Source organism: Patella vulgata, chromosome 9, assembly GCF_932274485.2.
Source record: "Patella vulgata chromosome 9, xgPatVulg1.2, whole genome shotgun sequence".
Taxonomy (NCBI): domain Eukaryota; kingdom Metazoa; phylum Mollusca; class Gastropoda; family Patellidae; genus Patella; species Patella vulgata.
Genome location: NC_065887.2, coordinates 24,111,544 through 24,128,623, shown reverse-complemented (window position 1 = coordinate 24,128,623; position 17,080 = coordinate 24,111,544). Strand labels below are relative to the sequence as shown.

The window sequence follows — 17,080 nt, the reverse complement described above, 5'->3', positions numbered from 1 at the left end:
GTTTCCTCCCACTGCTAAAGACTCCTTCGCGCAAGCGAATTATTGCAATACAAATTGAACCATGAGTTAGTCCCGAAATGAACTATTTTGTGTCGAGTGGACATTAAACCCCATTCTCTCTCTCTCTCCAAAAAGGAACTAACCAGTCGTGAATTTTCTAAAAATGATGACGTCATGTCAGTTGTGAACGACTTTTTTAGGGTGGCTGAAGAAAATTTCTTACTGCCGACATCTAGATCTTGTAAAATCGTTGGCAGAAGTGCGTACACCTCGAAGGGGACTATGTAGAAAATTAAATGGAAAGCATCGACTTTCAAGTACAGGGCGTTCACAGATAGGCTTAGAACTTTTCAGCCAGTAAGTATTGAACGAACAGACTAGATCAAAACAAGAAATCAGAATGAATAGTTTGCCCTTTCAGCATAATTTAACTTATTGGTAGTCGCATTCTTATGCTCTTGCTGTTTTCTCAAGAAACAAACAGAACACAAACCCGAGACAGAGGACAGATAAAATTAGAAAATTCCCTTTTATCAATATAAATCCTATAACTTTTTTTAAAACATCCTGGGAGAATTCTAATTTTCTAAGCAAAAATTTAGTAAATCTCGAAAGACCTCCACAGATAGTCAAGACAAAAACATAATAAAAGTTAAACGTGCCAAATATCAAATCAATTATAAACACTTTTTGTAATAGCGATTGTGGCGTATCACGGGCAATTGTTTGGCATCGCTAGTCATGATTCAGCGATCTATTATAAGCTATCAAGCCCGGCACTTTTAGATTATGTCATATCAAGTTTATCACAGAAGACCAGTAAGAGACCTATTGATGAATCCAAAAGGCATCTGACCCATCTTATATGCAGATTGATTTATTTCAAATTGACCAATAGTCTACTTTCGATTTATATGAGTCAACTTTCGGCCATTCATAACGCAATCGAAGTGTGACTTTAATCTGAACAGGAGTCTCATAAATCAGAGCAATGTATAAAAGTATTAATAGTTTGTTGTGTTTAAAATACTCTATTGACTTTTGAACACACGTGTATCAGTTCACGATCAATATTTTTTTTTTCACTACATAGAGATCAAATCACAACATGCGTTTGATTGATTAACGTGGACTAATCAATATTATTTTTATCTTAACATGTTGTTATACTGATATCTTGGTAACTAAAATAATAATAAGTGGTATGGTAATTAATAATTATTATATTTAGGATATAAACGTGTGTATTTCTTTATATTTATCGAAGGATATTTCTATAACACGTAATTGTAGTTCTTAGTTTCGTTGTTTTTATTATTTAAATACATTCACAAGAAAAATAAATAGACCATGTCGGAAAATTGCATAATAAATCATAGCCAGAATAGAATACACATTAGATAAGATCGCATCCAAGCTTGAAATAAAATAAAAGGACGAAATAAAATCTATCGATATGAGTATAGATCCTTAGAAATATTCCAAATAGAGACTGGTGTCTACCACTTTCATTTTTTACAATTTAAAACACCCCTGGTTTATACTTTCATAAGAATACGCTAACTAAGTCCAATACGGGTATATATCAACGTAACTAATGGTTATCTTCAAATATACAGAGTAAGTTTACGAAATCCAATTTCAAAAGTTTACAATAAACCTAAACACTAGATCTAACGTAAATGTAAACATTATGGCATCTATTTAGAACGACTCGTGTTACCGTATAAAATACAGAATATATGTCCATGTTGGTAATAAAACTTACTTGTAGCTTAGAAATTTATAATGGTATTTTAATCAAATTCTACAAGTGAAAATTACCCAACTGTGTAGCTATTGATTTTTAAGAACGGTAAACGTAATCGGATAATATCTAAACGAAACTGTCAATTGATTGTCATTATCCAATTACTAGATAGGCTCACAGAATCAAGGCAACTTCTTGTGGCAGAAACAAATAAACGGAGACGAGTTACTTATGTGACGTAAAGGTCGTTGTCCTTGAGGGGAAGGTTACTAATGATAACTTGCAAGCATGGGACAATTTTTTATTTATTTTATCAGTATATGGTTGGTATGTCATAGAAATTGGGTTGTCTAATTTCTCGAACAAATACAGAACTAGCATGTATTGTCATTTTACTTACATATGATCTCCTTCAGTGTAGATGGCACCACCACCACTATCATGAGCTGAAGGTGTACTTGATGTCGATGTCAGATGTATCGTCTGTTCGAGACAATCTCCGGTCACAGACGAAGCGCGACGTAAACTCTGTCTCCTAGCTGCAGCTGATGAAATTGGAGGAGTTCCACCACCAGTTGTAGTTGCTGCTAACTCTCCAAAAAATCTCACCATAGACGGCATATTGGGCAGATGGATCCTACACTACCGCTGGTCGTTCCGGTCACCAAACAGCTTAGCATTCGAACGGAACACTGAGACGTTGGCGGAAATATTTCACTTTGACACCAGAGCAACTTGGACATTAATCCTTAAAGTAAAGTGTAAACCTCCGGGGAAAGGTCAGGAGGTGATTTATGTGATTCACTCACTCGCACTTTCCGATAGATTTTATTTGGCACACCGAATGCAACGTTTACATTAATCTTTAAAATGAATATAAATATTAGGCCTACACCACCAACGAAATATCCAAATGCTATTTTAGGTCCAACAGCACCACAATATAAGTGGGAATCACAAATATATTATTATTCTTTGGTCTGTAGCGTAAGTACAAACGAACTTGATTCAGATTCAGCGCTAATGACTTCCCACAACAGGTATAATTTACTCTTAGTCTACGCAGTGAAAACGAAATAAGAATTTATGGAGCTAAGATGACCCAATTTAATCCTTATTTCACAAGACTTTGAATTCCAGGAATCAAAGGTTAGAAAAAGCATGCGATGATATGCAAAGTAAAGAAGTTCCAAAACTCTGTAGAATGTGGGATAATAAACTTCCAGCAATATTTTTACCTTCTAATTACCAAAGAGTCTGGAAGTGCTCCAAAAACTGTAAGAAGTTCTGGTCGGGATAGTATTAAATAATCGCGTGTCTGTACTTCGTCACACGTCCACTATTCGCCATTAAAATACAACCAAGGCGTATAACGCTCAGGTAAAACATGGGAGATAAACGATTAACGTTAATGTATGATGATATCAACCGTTTTTTATTTTTTCTATTTCACTACGATAGCACTGTCTTTTAATTGCTGTTGATATTACAATAGATACTACTTTGACCAGTTAAGATTTGTAAACGGTAAAAGATTATTCCTAGTATCTATTATCAAAGTTTCATTTCACCGTACGGGTTTATTATAACTAAGAATATCTTGTTCTTGTTAATTGTAATTGTTGAGCCTTTATCCGTTATTATTTCCAAATAAACCAACACCATCGATATGTTAAATCCGTTAAATCAGACTCTCTGGGTGTAATCTATTTGAGAGTGATGGATATTTTCAATCCCAATCCAGTTAGCGATATCTATGTTGTTTATGTTTCATGAACAACTTAAGAGCACTTTCTAGTGTTTATATAATTGATACTGACAAGAAAATACCACCACATGGGTATAACCCAGTATTTTTCGTTAATCAAGATATCACAAATACCTTTACACTCTTTACGAAATATACTTTAAAGCCATTTCTCACATCTTTTTAATTATAACTGACAGGTAAACACAAGCACATTGTTCAAATGAACCAACTTGGCAGCAAATATATTAAATAAAACAGCTGTAAAACTGAACACAATCGCCAAAGATCTATATCTGACCTTAATTCTTTTTTTTTATTTCTGCAATAAGTATGCTTTTAAATTTTTAATAATCCAAGTACGATTTATTAAATCAAAATTTATACCAAATATAAGTTACACATTCGTGAATTTAACGAATATTGGATTCTGTACTCCTACGCGACTACTTCCGATGTAAAAAATGTTAAATGTCGAGACATGTGGGCATGAGATCGCAACACGATCTTCAGCCATTTATAACACAAAATAAGTTGAACATTGTCAGAGTTTGCACTTGATGTCCGAATCGAATACCACGGATCAAAGAAACGTTTTCGTAAACTGAAGAAAAGAAGCTGTGCCGTTTTACCTGGTTAGGTTTTCTACGCTAAAACGTCAGCACCTTGGATCTGTGTACACTTCGTAGATATAGAGAATGGCGTCTGTTCTTCCGTCCATTTTGGTGCCTCAACTTTCATTTTACTATAATTGTCTTCCTTTACTTTCGCAAACACCTTTTAAAAACAGAAGATGGGATGTCTCAGCTTCCTTACGCAACAGCACTTCCCAAAACGTATGTTACGATGAAAAATCCAATTATCTTTCCCAGTTAATTATTCGTTAGTTTAATGCATCAACGACTTAAGCTAATTTCAGAGAATTAGCCTGGAACACGAGTTTGAACTTTTCGCCCACTTCATTTAACTTTAAAAGTTCTTAATAGACGCTGTGCTACAGCAACGCGTGTATCTCACTATCTTTTAACATGGAATTGTGTTTCTTAAGATTGTCCCACAGAGAAAAAAGAACTGTTTATTTACCTAGCCTTTAGCCAAGGTGTAGAAATAAATGAACGTATACACAAAAAGAAATAGGACATTTTCTATTGATCTTTTTTTGTAATGTTATATAATTTGAAATGTCATGGTTTTCGGGTTTTACTAAAAATGTTCAGACATTGTGTTTAATTAATAGAGGTTTAAATCAAACTCTTAGAGTCTTTAAATAGAAGTTCAAGTGCTGAATATTACAGACCTTGGATTAAATCAACATATAATTGGTATATCGTTCTCGGTTTGAATGGGTGTATTTAAACACAGCTCAGTTCTTCCACGAGTACTAGTATACATTCCCAGAATAAAGCCTTATACATTAAAATAATTATTTTGGTCGGTCTTACATCAGGGAAGCCGATTGCTTGGTGCGATATTTATTAGAAGATCCCATCAAGCATATCCTGTCTAGAGATAAGTTTCCTGAAACGGAAAAGTCCTGGCTGCTGATCTGAGATTACACAAACTCGTTAGAATTTACCAAGATTCCCATAAACTTTTACGTCATTAATTACATATCTATCTACCAGATCAGTGGTTTAAACGAAAGAGAAAAGATACATGTAGGTATATTGTTGATTCTAATTTAATTAATTTAAAAAAACCACTGTAGGTGCATAACTAGCACGCATCTGGTTATGTAGTTTGTGCTGCTGTGAATCCATGTGTACCGTCTCTTATAGCATAACCATTTCAACAAGCACGTAGACTCTCTTTATATCCATCAATACGACCCGTCAAATTAAATTCATGTTTATAATGCTGTAATTTAAAAACACGACCACTTGCAGTTATAATCCCACCGTTTTAAAAAGTATTTCTACTGGATAGATAAACGGCACCCTGGAACAAAATAAACACTGGGTATCCATACGCGTGCCTCTGAAGTGTTTTAATTTGAAGTCACGTTTACTTTTACCAAAATCTCAAATCCACATACAACATTTAATTTTTTTTTATCAATCCTTTACGTCTATCTAACCTACATCCTTCACATACTGTTACCCCTCACAGTGTTCGAAAACAAATAGTGATCTAAACCCTCACACATATGTTCATGCCTTTCAAAATATGATGAACACAATCACTAGTAGCCCACATTCAGAAACAGTGTATCATATTCTGGTGTTGGAGATTCTAGATGATGATCGACGGCATGGACCTGTCAATAACACACCCATAACAATATGACGGGTTAATTGGAAAAACCGTATAAGTTATAAACATATATATATATAATATATAACTTCAAGCAATTGCTTCTTCTAGAAGTTAATTTCAATTCCTTTAAGACAATTCGATATTATACATAAAAAGTTACTTGTTAAGACTTTTTTCGCAAACCCCCTGTTGGGTGGACCGAGATAAACTCAATAGAACAGTTCCTTAGGATCTGTGACTAATATAAATAACAACGCATATAGATTTTAACCGTACGCACCAGAGTTTGAAACCATAACATAAAATTAATATGGTTTATAATTTACTGGAGGAAAACTACTTCCTTTATGTTCATCAGACACTACTTCGCAAGATTGGTGTCACTTATGCTATTAAAAAATTAATGACATTCGCCAGTATTAATTCCAGTCGTCATTCAAGTATCCACTTCCACAAATGATCCATGGCATTGATTCCGTTGACTTAAAGAAGGTTACCATTGCTGTCAAAAATCAACCCAGAACAGCAGAGATCAACGTCGTATCAACTGCAGCGAAATGAACGGAAGCAACGAATAATTGACTTTAACCAATCACGGATCAATGAACATCGGATGATAAGTGTCTGAAAAGAAGTTCTAGAAGACAGGTGTAAATTTCTACTTCCAAGACTTATTATCTCCCTTCTGTGAATTTAAACACCGGTTTATCACTTACCACTGCCTGCCTTTACAGTTGGCAAATAGTTCCAAACATGTTGAAAGAATAAAGGTGTAAATCTTTAGAGAAAATGTTTTCCTTGGACGAATCCATTCGGCTTGATTTACTCTCCGGCAGCTGTTAATTTCATGCAAAACTATTTTCACAGATTATCCCAACGATTGTCTTCTGGTAGAATCATAAGGAACTTCGCTACTAATGACAATATAAAATATATAGGGGATTAAGCCACGCGTGTTCACATCAATCCAGTGTTTATCAAAACATACAACACGTCAGAATGATGATGGCAGATTATAGAAAACATGAATATTTCCAGAAAGTAGACGTTGAAACACTACAACAAAGCACAAGACCGGTGATGAAAAGTTGCTTTCAAGTGCATGGTCTTCCACGTAAATAAAATCCTTGATTGAATACATTTCATATCTAATTGCATCTAATCTACGAAGATGCGTCACTTCACATAGAGGCTGATGATCCTATATTCATAATAGACCTTGATTACTGTCAAAATGTTTACAGCCGGCTCGGAATTAACGTCACTGTATATATTCTAATTCCATAAAAACGACCTTTATATTCAGTTTCCAACAACGGGTCTATCGAAAGGTCGTAATATATAACCAATGCACAGTAAAGCCGGTGAATAAATATTGGCCCAACAAACCCGGCTAAACACAACCAAATGGCACCAGTGGTATCCACGTGTCTGTGATTCCTGAAGTTTTTGGATTTGAAGCCAACCAGACACGACACGGTTTAAAATTAACCTCGGAACGCTGGTAAATTGACTATAACTAAAAGGTCATTTTATATCGTGCATTCGATAAGTTAAGCACACATTTCCGTGTAGCGCTGTGATTGATAAGCAGAATAAACGGTACGATCTGTATTATTTAACGCTGGGTTATAGACTATCCCCCGCTTCGTCATCTACCATTACCCCAAACCAACACAAACGACCTCTGGCTGGAGGCACTTGAATTCTAGAAGAGTGGCCCATGGCGTGTTTGCCGAGCAACAAATATTTCTTCTTTCTAGTGAAGACTAGAATAGATAAATTACCTACACATATATATGTATTTATATATTTTGTGACTATCACGATGATTGACGTCTGTCTGATGCACGCGAACAGCACGCGCATTGCAATACGTGTAGCAATATATATGCGGTTATCAGATGGTAGCAAATTGCTTCGAAGCATATTGTTCAAGATTTCAGCATTACCTATCTAAACAAAATTACGTTATACTTTTTTCAATTCTGCTTTGCAGATAATGATATTTAAATGTATTTACTGGCAAGATCTGAATAATCAAGCCAAGCACGCCGAAAGGAAATGGTATCTCCATATTCATTTTCTGCTTGGATATAGACAAAATGGGCTTTAAATTACTTTTCTAGGCTAAATCAAGTCGTTTAACAGAATTACCACCAATTAGGCGGTTTTTCATTACCAAATGTACAAGAACAAGTTAGTTTATTTTCGTACAAAAAAAGTTTGTTATCAAAAAGATTAAAGTGTGGTAACTTGATGCAGTTCTCGCCTACAAGCCTCAGTCTTCAAACCTCTTACATCGATTTATCTTATGTAAATGGATCGGAAAACAAATAAACAATACGTGTTGAGTAAGATCATTCTCTAACTAAAACTAAACAAATGTTTTTACCTATTAATTTGTTTTCCTTTAAGACAAACATATCTTATAAGAATAGCTGATTAACGATGCTTTTTCAACAGCAGACAATTCGGTAGTTTGCCAAAATGTATTTTTATTGCAGCCATCTTGATACTATGAAAACATTATGGAATTCATGGAAAAAAACCTGCAGGTATGGAGTATTAAGTACACACAATTATATTTTGGTTATTTATAACGGTTTATATTACAATGAATCATTCAACTCTTGATATTGGGATTCTGGCCTTTTAGACTTTGACAGAAAAATAGTAAAGCAATTAAAACCCGTATTTGATAAACAGTCTAAATATTTGCGGTCCATCCCCGTGGGTATAACATGTAACACAGATAAATTGTGAATTACAATGGCTGCTCTTGTCAAGTTCACCTGCTAATGGTTAAAGCAATGTGGTTAGTCTGAGTTGTTACTTTTTTTAAATAAAGGAACATGAATGATATGTACTTTACTAATGACAGTTGTTAACACAATTGATGTAGGATTGCAGCTGAACTAATGGCGTCCGCCTCGCAGAACCTTCGGCATTTTTTCCAAGACTTGGTCTGAGACAGAGGGTGGCTCGCCGGGGTGGGGGTATTGTGGGTTATATCATAAGTACATGTACGTCATGGAGTGGTGTCGATCCCAATTTTGCTTGTAGGCCTACATGACAATGTGTATGGGCGTCAGTCCAACCTCGTGGAGTTTCTCCAAGTCTCCCCTATGCTTAAGACTTGATTTGTGTCGAATAGATGTTTAACATTCTTTCTTCATTTCAATGACATCTCTAGAAATGAAATGGCGCATGACTTTAGCGACTATAATTCAATAAAAGATATCCACTGAGTAAACCAGTAGTAAAACGTCAAGCCAAATTGTTAACACATAAGATGCCCATATAAAATTCAAATGACATAAATTCATGATTACCTTAAAGTGGACGTTTAACTCCACTTCATTTCAGTTTTACTGACGATATCGTGATGTCATTATCTTATCGAAATGTAGAAATAACAATTAAATATTCACTTGCTTATCTATTTATTCAATTGCTGCGTTGATTTATCATACGTCATCCGTTTCTATAAATCAACTTGTATAACTAGTGAAAAGATAAATTATGTGATAAAATCAGTGCACGGTTGCCAAACCATTTATTTTGTAGACATAATGCTCTTTGATAGAATCGGCAAGTTACCTTAATGGACATGCTTACTTTAGAATACATACCAGCAGCCGAGTTGATGGTAAACACGGTTAATTAGTAATTGTTAATATTAGCAATATTTTACTGTGTGTTCACTCTGTGAATAAGCAAGATGTGGGGATTGAGTGGTCTACTCTTGCGTATTGGATATTAAAATTGTCTGTTATTGAGTCAAGTGGCGTGGTTTCAATCTCAAGCTTTACGTTTTCCCCGGGTCCTCCTGTTTTTGTCCCACTACTAAAGAACCCGTGCAAGCAAATTATAGAAATACAACCGTACCATATGTTAGTCTCGAAATTACCTAGTTTGTGTCGAATGAGCGTTAAACTTCCCCACTTAAAGAGAGTAACTTAAAACTTGATTACAAATTCACAGCTATTGGCCTCATCACGAAACAATAAGTAAATCTCTGATTTCATATTTCACTATTTCCGCCATTAACAGATTGCTATGAATTAGTAACTCACAAAAACTCGTTTCGAAGAAGAACAAGATCAATGACGTTTGGGACCCAATTCCTGGACTAAAAGTGACGACAGATGGTATAACCGAACAATAACCATAACTCTGACATCAGATTTCACCAACTCTTGATCTTACAGCCAGACCATACATAACCTTAATTTCAGATTTCACCTGTATTAACCAGATAATCACAGAATAACTAAATTTAACTGATTATAACAGGAAATGTTTAACACAGAATATCTAATCAAATCACTATTTCGCCGTGTTTACTCAATACTTTAGGAAAAGCTATGAGAGATTTAAATCTTTGAAACTGTCCATAATTTTAAAAGGATGCATTGTTCTGTGAATTACATGATTATCTAAAATAAAATGAAATGAAATGGGGTTTAACATTCTACTGTTCTGCTCCGACTGGACTAATGAAGACGGGATATACACAATATGTGAATATTTCCCCTTAGTTAGTTGTGTGTTTTGGGATCTGGGCTGAATAATTCAAATACTGACCCGAAAATAAGTTCCCACATTTCAGAAGCAACGTCTCTAAGGGACTAGTAAGGCCAATTTATTTTCTACATTTGACGATATGTCCAGTTGTCATCTACATGAAGGATCCATAGACGCGGATTCGATCTGAATGATACGCTTTTTCAGTAAGAACATCTTTCAATTTCATGCTGGTATGTTGCATCTTAATGTTTTCAACTAAAACTCATATTCTTGTCTTGCTTTAATTGAGTAACTGAAAGAAAAAGAACCTTCATGAAGATTAAGAACCTGGCGTTACAGAGTATTATAATGCCATGCAACATTAAACATTAGTATTATGTAGTACTGGGCAATTTGGAGACTTCGATGGATCATTCGTCCATTAGCATACAACGCTTTGAAATGTATCCCATTATCCAGTGGAATCATGATGTATCAAATAGCGATTTGATTATACTGGAAATCATACAATATTGTAATTAACCTTTAGTTAAGGTAATGAAACTTGTCTAGACGTCATATTATTTAGGGAGAGAATGTGAGATCGCTTGCGTTCTCTCAATATGTGTTACGTGTTAATGAGTTACATTTCTCGAGACAAAGTGATCGTAAATCACTTCACACCCCACATGATTTTATGCCAAAATTATGCAAGGATGTTTTCTTTTCTACTATCGTTAATAACAAAACAAACGTTTAGCATTGAGTGATGTAACGGTCTACGATACCACTGTGTCGAACAGGTTCCCTCACATTTCATCAAAGAATATGGCACCCGTTATCACAAACATCTTTCCTGCAAGTTTTGCATTTTGTTCCAAGAGTTCCCACCTTTTAATGCCTTGCTTGAGGTATATGAATTAGCTGTAGCAGACACGAGCGTTATACATCTATTCCCACACTTCATCAAAGAACATGGCACCTTTATCTTTCCTTTATCTATTTCAGCATTGCTGATCTTTAGAACCATTGCTATGGGAATATGCACTACGTCTTGCAGACACAACTCCAAGAACACGTTCAGTTATAGACATAACGATATTGAAAGTTGCATAAGCTACGAGTGTCTATCCCTCATAATAGTTAAACAATTATGGCACCACGATTAGGGCGTGAAGACATGATTTACAGTACATGACTGTAAACAAAATCAGTTAACGCGCTACTCTTTAGAGTCCGGGCCAATAGATCATAAACTTTTGGATTTAAAGGGCATGTTCGGCAATGAGTAAAAGTTGTAAAATCAATACGGCCAATATGGTTCGAATCCAGTAAATAATGATCATGGTTAGCAATGGTAAAGCACCATAATAGCCCCATAATAGCCTATATACAAGAAATAAAGCGTCCTTCATTGTGCCTGTGTTAAAGAAAACTCTGTAAAAGTCTGGTAATTTACAGTTTTTGCGACAAATCGCCCCAGTAACAGGTTCGTACAGGTTGTACATTAATATTGTATCTATGATAAAAGCATATATAAAATTTTACCACAATATATGGCGTCTGCTCAATGCACTTAAAACGGGTTTACAGGCCATAAAACAGGCTGTAACGGTCCTTAAATTTACGATCTCCACTTATACTCCATTCTTGTAATCCATCATAGAACATGTACATTGCATCGTGATCAGTGCATAAAAAGACGACTTGTATAGCACATGTTCTGCAATAACTAAACGCTGTACTAGTCTCTTAATGTAAAATTACAGACTATCAGCTCGTCTAGCAATGATTTTACAGGTTATACAAGCTTGTTAATGGTAATGAAAGTTTCTTCAACGGAGTTATTACATATTTAAAGAAATTTAATGTTAAAGAGAAGAACACTCATCTATCAAATGATCCAGTTAATAGTTTGTCCTTTTACAAGGGACCCTCCCAAAACAAAGAAAACCGGATACGGCTCAATTAAAAATTAAATAACAACCTATTAAAACATCTTCTGCACTATTGAATTGTTTCCCATATTGCTACAAGTATGGAGAGAGATGGGGGGCTGAGTATTAAGTCGACAGTAAACAATCTGGCTATTTACCTATCCTTCTGTTTTGTGCAGTACGACAAGGGTTCGAATATGATCGATTTCAAGCTAAAAAATGTTTCATATACGTGGACGTCTATGGCGAAATCTCTTTGTTTCAATATCTATATATAAGTATTCAGTTGAAGATATCATTGAATAAAATGAAATAAGGTTTAATGGCCTACTCTTCTGCACTGACTGGGCTAAAGAAGACGCGCACGCACCTTACAGTGTGCTAAGAGGAAAATTTTGCCTATGACCTAGTCTTCTTGCAAATTCCGACTGCCAAGGATTCTTTTTCATGCATGCCAATGTGTACATCCCATCCGAACAACTAGACAATGTTTCTTGCCAGACCCTCCCGCCTTGCACCACTGGCAAGGGGAAACCACGCCGGAAAATCTCAAGAAAGTCTCTCGGCCAACACCGGGAACGAACCTTTGAATGATACGTGTAGGTATTTCATTAATCATGTACGTACTTATAATTACAATATGTTCTGTAGATCAAAAACGATAAACCCTAAGAAAGCATGCAAGAACATAGTCGATAAAAGAAAAATAATTATTACATGTAATTACTTCTTAATGTAAACGCTTTATATAGCTTCGAGGTAATTTTACCTTCATTTGATTCCATCTCTTGTAGCAAGAAATCAACGGCTTAACTCCTTTGATTGCCTTTCGCAAAAGAAAAATCGCCATTTGAAACACTGCAATGAATCTTTGGGGAGCAGATGTCAATTAAGTCACGTGGATGATGTATAGACATGATTGACAAGTCGTTTGAAAGCATCCAAGATGGTGACAGTGATTGATACGGGAAATAATAGTCAATGAATATATGAACACACGAATTAGTATCAAAGCTATATGAATACATGTTGAATTTCTGGTAATGGAATGTAGCTGCGATTGTCTTGATTGAAGGCCACACATAACTATCGTGGATTTGTTTACTGAAAACGTTGCATAATGCTAATGCTAACTTCACGAATGTCAAAGATTATTAATGGCTGTCATAGATGTAATTGTAATTTAGTCCAACATACTAGTCAATCTCCCCAGGAAGTAGCATGATATGCTTGGAAAACACAAGCTTATCATGCCTCAAACACATTGCCCCGCCTATGCTTGAGTTTTGTACGACTCCAATCGTAAAGTCAATAAATTAAGTTTATTGGTGACTGTGTGATATTGGTGTGCTGTGTTATTGTAATCGTACATCTGAGGACACTTGAAGTTTCTGGTCTGTCAAGAGTGTAAATAAGATTCCAACTGACGTGGTCAATGTGTCGTGGGTTGGTGGTGGTGTCGCGTGGGGAAGGGGAGGGGCGTGCCTTGTTTCCATTCCAGACATGGGCACATTGATGATTTATATACCACCACCCGTCTAACTTACAGCTGACGTTTCAGATAAACTTCGACAAATTCTTCCAGGGACATGTTTTCCTTCTTATTTGAACAGAATTCCTTGCCAACCCCTAATATAAAACGCTGCTAAACGATTCTTCAACAACGTTACATCAACAAAAGAATACTGTAAGTCCATATGAGATTCGTGTTATGTCTAATTAATTTTCCGGTGTTGATTGGTGGACCACTTCGTTACAAGCTGTCGATATTTAAGCCTAATTGTTGGTTATGGCGGACAATTGTAGGCCGACTAGAAAATAATGACTGATTTATCGTTTCCTCGTCTGACGTTTCCAACCTTTTCGTGTTCACTTGGCTTCACATTACCCCACTACCGGTAATATTTATAGGCATTTAGCTGTTGTTAACGTGTCACATATTTTCTTATTGTTAAAGTCCTGTGTTGGTATGCTATTCTTAAAGGGACGTTAGCGCTTCGTAAGGTTTGAGCGGTTGCTGAGAAAATAGTTTTCGATTTAACGTAATTTACGAGGCGTACAATTTTTTTTTAGTGGTTTTCAATAAGTTTTACGAACACAGTAAGTGGGTCATTACATGGACTTTCTTGAATTAAGGGAGTCTAAGGTTATATTGAATTATAATATTATTCAAAATGGAAATCATTCCAGATAATGGTTACGGGCAATGGGGTCATTGTATGGTCTACATTTACGCTTACAATGAGAGGCGGGAAAATTCTGCCTAGACAGCAGCGAATCCTCATAATTACTTTCGAATACTAACTGCCAGGGACTTTTATTGGCAATGTGAACATGTCAAAATGTGTATTAATGACCAGTTTTAACGACTAAGCACACAACTTGTCCAATCCGATAGGCTTTAACAACAGTCAAGTGTAAACTTAGTTTTAAAAAATATTTCATTCTAGACAGAAACTCCCGGACAATCGGGTTATAATTCAAGTGAAATGAAATAAAATGGAATAGGATTTAACGTCTTTTATTTTCTGCAATGACTGGACTAATGAAGACGTGCATACTCCATACAGTGTGCTATGAGAGAAATTTTGCTCAGATTTCGGCGCTACGTCTTACTCTTATTCGAATTCTAGGATTCTTTTACGTGCACGTCAACGTGTACACGTGATCTACACACTTTGTCAGACCTTCTATCTTGCACTACTGACAAGGAGAAGCCAAGCTGGAAAATACCGAATCCCTGACTAAATGGTTATCGAGCCAGCATCTTGCTCACTGAGTTACCACGTCTCCCCGTAAATCAAACGCTCTAACCACACAACACACCTATGTGCCGCGAGAGGGTTCATGGTCCTTTAAGCTCATATAAGCAGATTGATGCCCACCATTGTTAGCTATCTAATTTGATCAATGAAGCGAAAACCTGTCGCCCAAAACCGCCATTTTTATCGATTTCTGCAATGCTGACTAAAGTTCCTGGCAGTCATTAAATGAGAGGAAGTTAAGAGTGGTAAAAACAACACAATTATTCCGTTGTGATGTAAAAGAAAGTTTCCGTTAGTTATAGAAAGGGTGGGAAAATCTGTTGATATCATCATGGCGTCAACATTTAAATGTCGGTGCATTAAAGGGGATGCTGCTTTAGTTTATTTTGGCTTACAGTGGAACACAAAATCTGTTATATTTTATTAACAGTTTTCTCTATGTAGACATAAAATTTTCAACGAAGACAGATTGTCATTTCACAAAACAGAGAGAGAGAGAGAAATGGGGTTTAACGTCCACTCGACACAAACTAGGTCATTTCGGGACTAACATATGGTTTAATTTTTTTTTATTTCAATAATTCGTTTGCGCGTAGGGGTCTTTAGCAGTAGGAGGAAACCGGAGGACCCGGAGAAAACCCACAAGGTTGGACAGGCGACCCTACTCCTTGCCACGTACAACCGGGGATTCGAAACCACGCCAGTTGACTCAATGACAGGCCTTATGATACAGCGCGAACGTGCTAACCATTCGGCCATCACAAAACAAATCAATAGATATAATACAATAATAACAACAATTTTAATTTTGAGTCAAATCAAAAAGGTCTAGACATTTTAAGCAGAAGTTCAATGTGATGTCATGTGATGTCATTGTCTATTAATAGTTTCTTTCTTTGTAAATTATTAAATAACTGAATCTTGGTATCAAGTATTATGAACAAAGGAAGCAATCCTTTCTTACTTCTGTCAAGACAAGGCCACTCTTCCTGCAAGTTAAACGGTTTTTAAGCGTCCCATTAATCTTGCATTGAATCAGGCCGGCTTTACTTCCGGTTAAGGTTACTGGTTAAACGAATTTCGAATTGTATCTCTAAATATCCAATTGAAGTGACGTGGGCGACGATTTTGTCAACAATCTAGTTGTGAATAAATGAATATATGTGTCATTGGGCGAATTCTTAACCTGGTGCGCTTTTAGTGAGGTGATAACCAGGACCCCAGAGCAGTGCGATACCGTATTTCTATTACAATATAACCTCACCACTTTATTCAACAAACAAGGCATGTAATGATTTCCGTGAATCCGTGCATGTTCATCATTATCAATGAACGCCAACTCACAGTCCAAAGCTTGAATAAATACTGAAGTGTTCTCAGGGGAAGTGATATTCACTAATCGGCCTACGATTGTCCACTTTATCATGCAACCAAGCTTGCATATCGTAAAGTAATTATACATCGGCTTCATCTAACACCTAATCGACCATTTCACACTTAGGATATTTATACCTTATTTCTAAAGCTGTCAAAGTCGAGTTGACAGTCTCCATAATCATCAATGTCACTTCCGGTTTTGGTGGAAAACGGTAGAGACAAAACGGTCAGTTAACGGTCGCCATAATCGTCAATGTCACTTCCGTCTTTCGTGAGAAACGGTAGAAAAAAGTGTCATCACTTGTTTCCGCAAGCAATACAAATGTATGGCTGATTGGTTCAAGGACAGCAATGATTAGTATCTTAAATAAAAGCTTTGTAATGCATGTATATGCTGGACTACGTGAATCGTAAACATAGAGAGACATTACCCCTCTCGTGAGGAAGATAAATGTAATAAATTTGAATAATATAATTTCAAAATCACCCCACAGTCTAATTATCGAAAATTCCCGGTTCCAACCTCGGGCGTAGTTAAAACTCCTTAGAAACCCACCAGTACTTTAAAACGTCTATATCTCAAAGATTATTATGAAAATTTATCTCAATCCTTGCATACAATCTAATTCGGCTATCCTCGATATAACTATAAGTACTTGGTTAAATTAAGATAAATCGAAATTTATTTTTATCAACCGCCGAGGACCAACGAAGTATTTTGTACCTTTTCATTGTG

At 35.9% G+C, this 17,080-nt stretch overlaps 1 protein-coding gene across 3 annotated transcripts in view; it reads right to left on the bottom strand.

Annotated features, from left to right (window-relative positions):
• LOC126831786 (innexin unc-9) overlaps window positions 1-17,080 on the bottom strand; it is a 160,676-nt gene that overhangs the window by 61,675 nt on the left and 81,921 nt on the right. Inside the window, exon 1 of one of the 3 annotated variants that reach the window (XM_056103482.1) lies at window positions 2,151-3,582. The exons of 1 other annotated variant lie outside the window; for it this stretch is intronic. In XM_056103482.1, coding sequence (XP_055959457.1) covers window positions 2,151-2,371 — 221 coding nt within the window. In that variant the 5' untranslated portion in view covers window positions 2,372-3,582. Of the gene's footprint in view, window positions 1-2,150; window positions 3,583-9,269; window positions 10,579-17,080 lie in introns of those variants that run through there. One more of the 3 variants, XR_007684326.2, reaches the window with a different exon arrangement.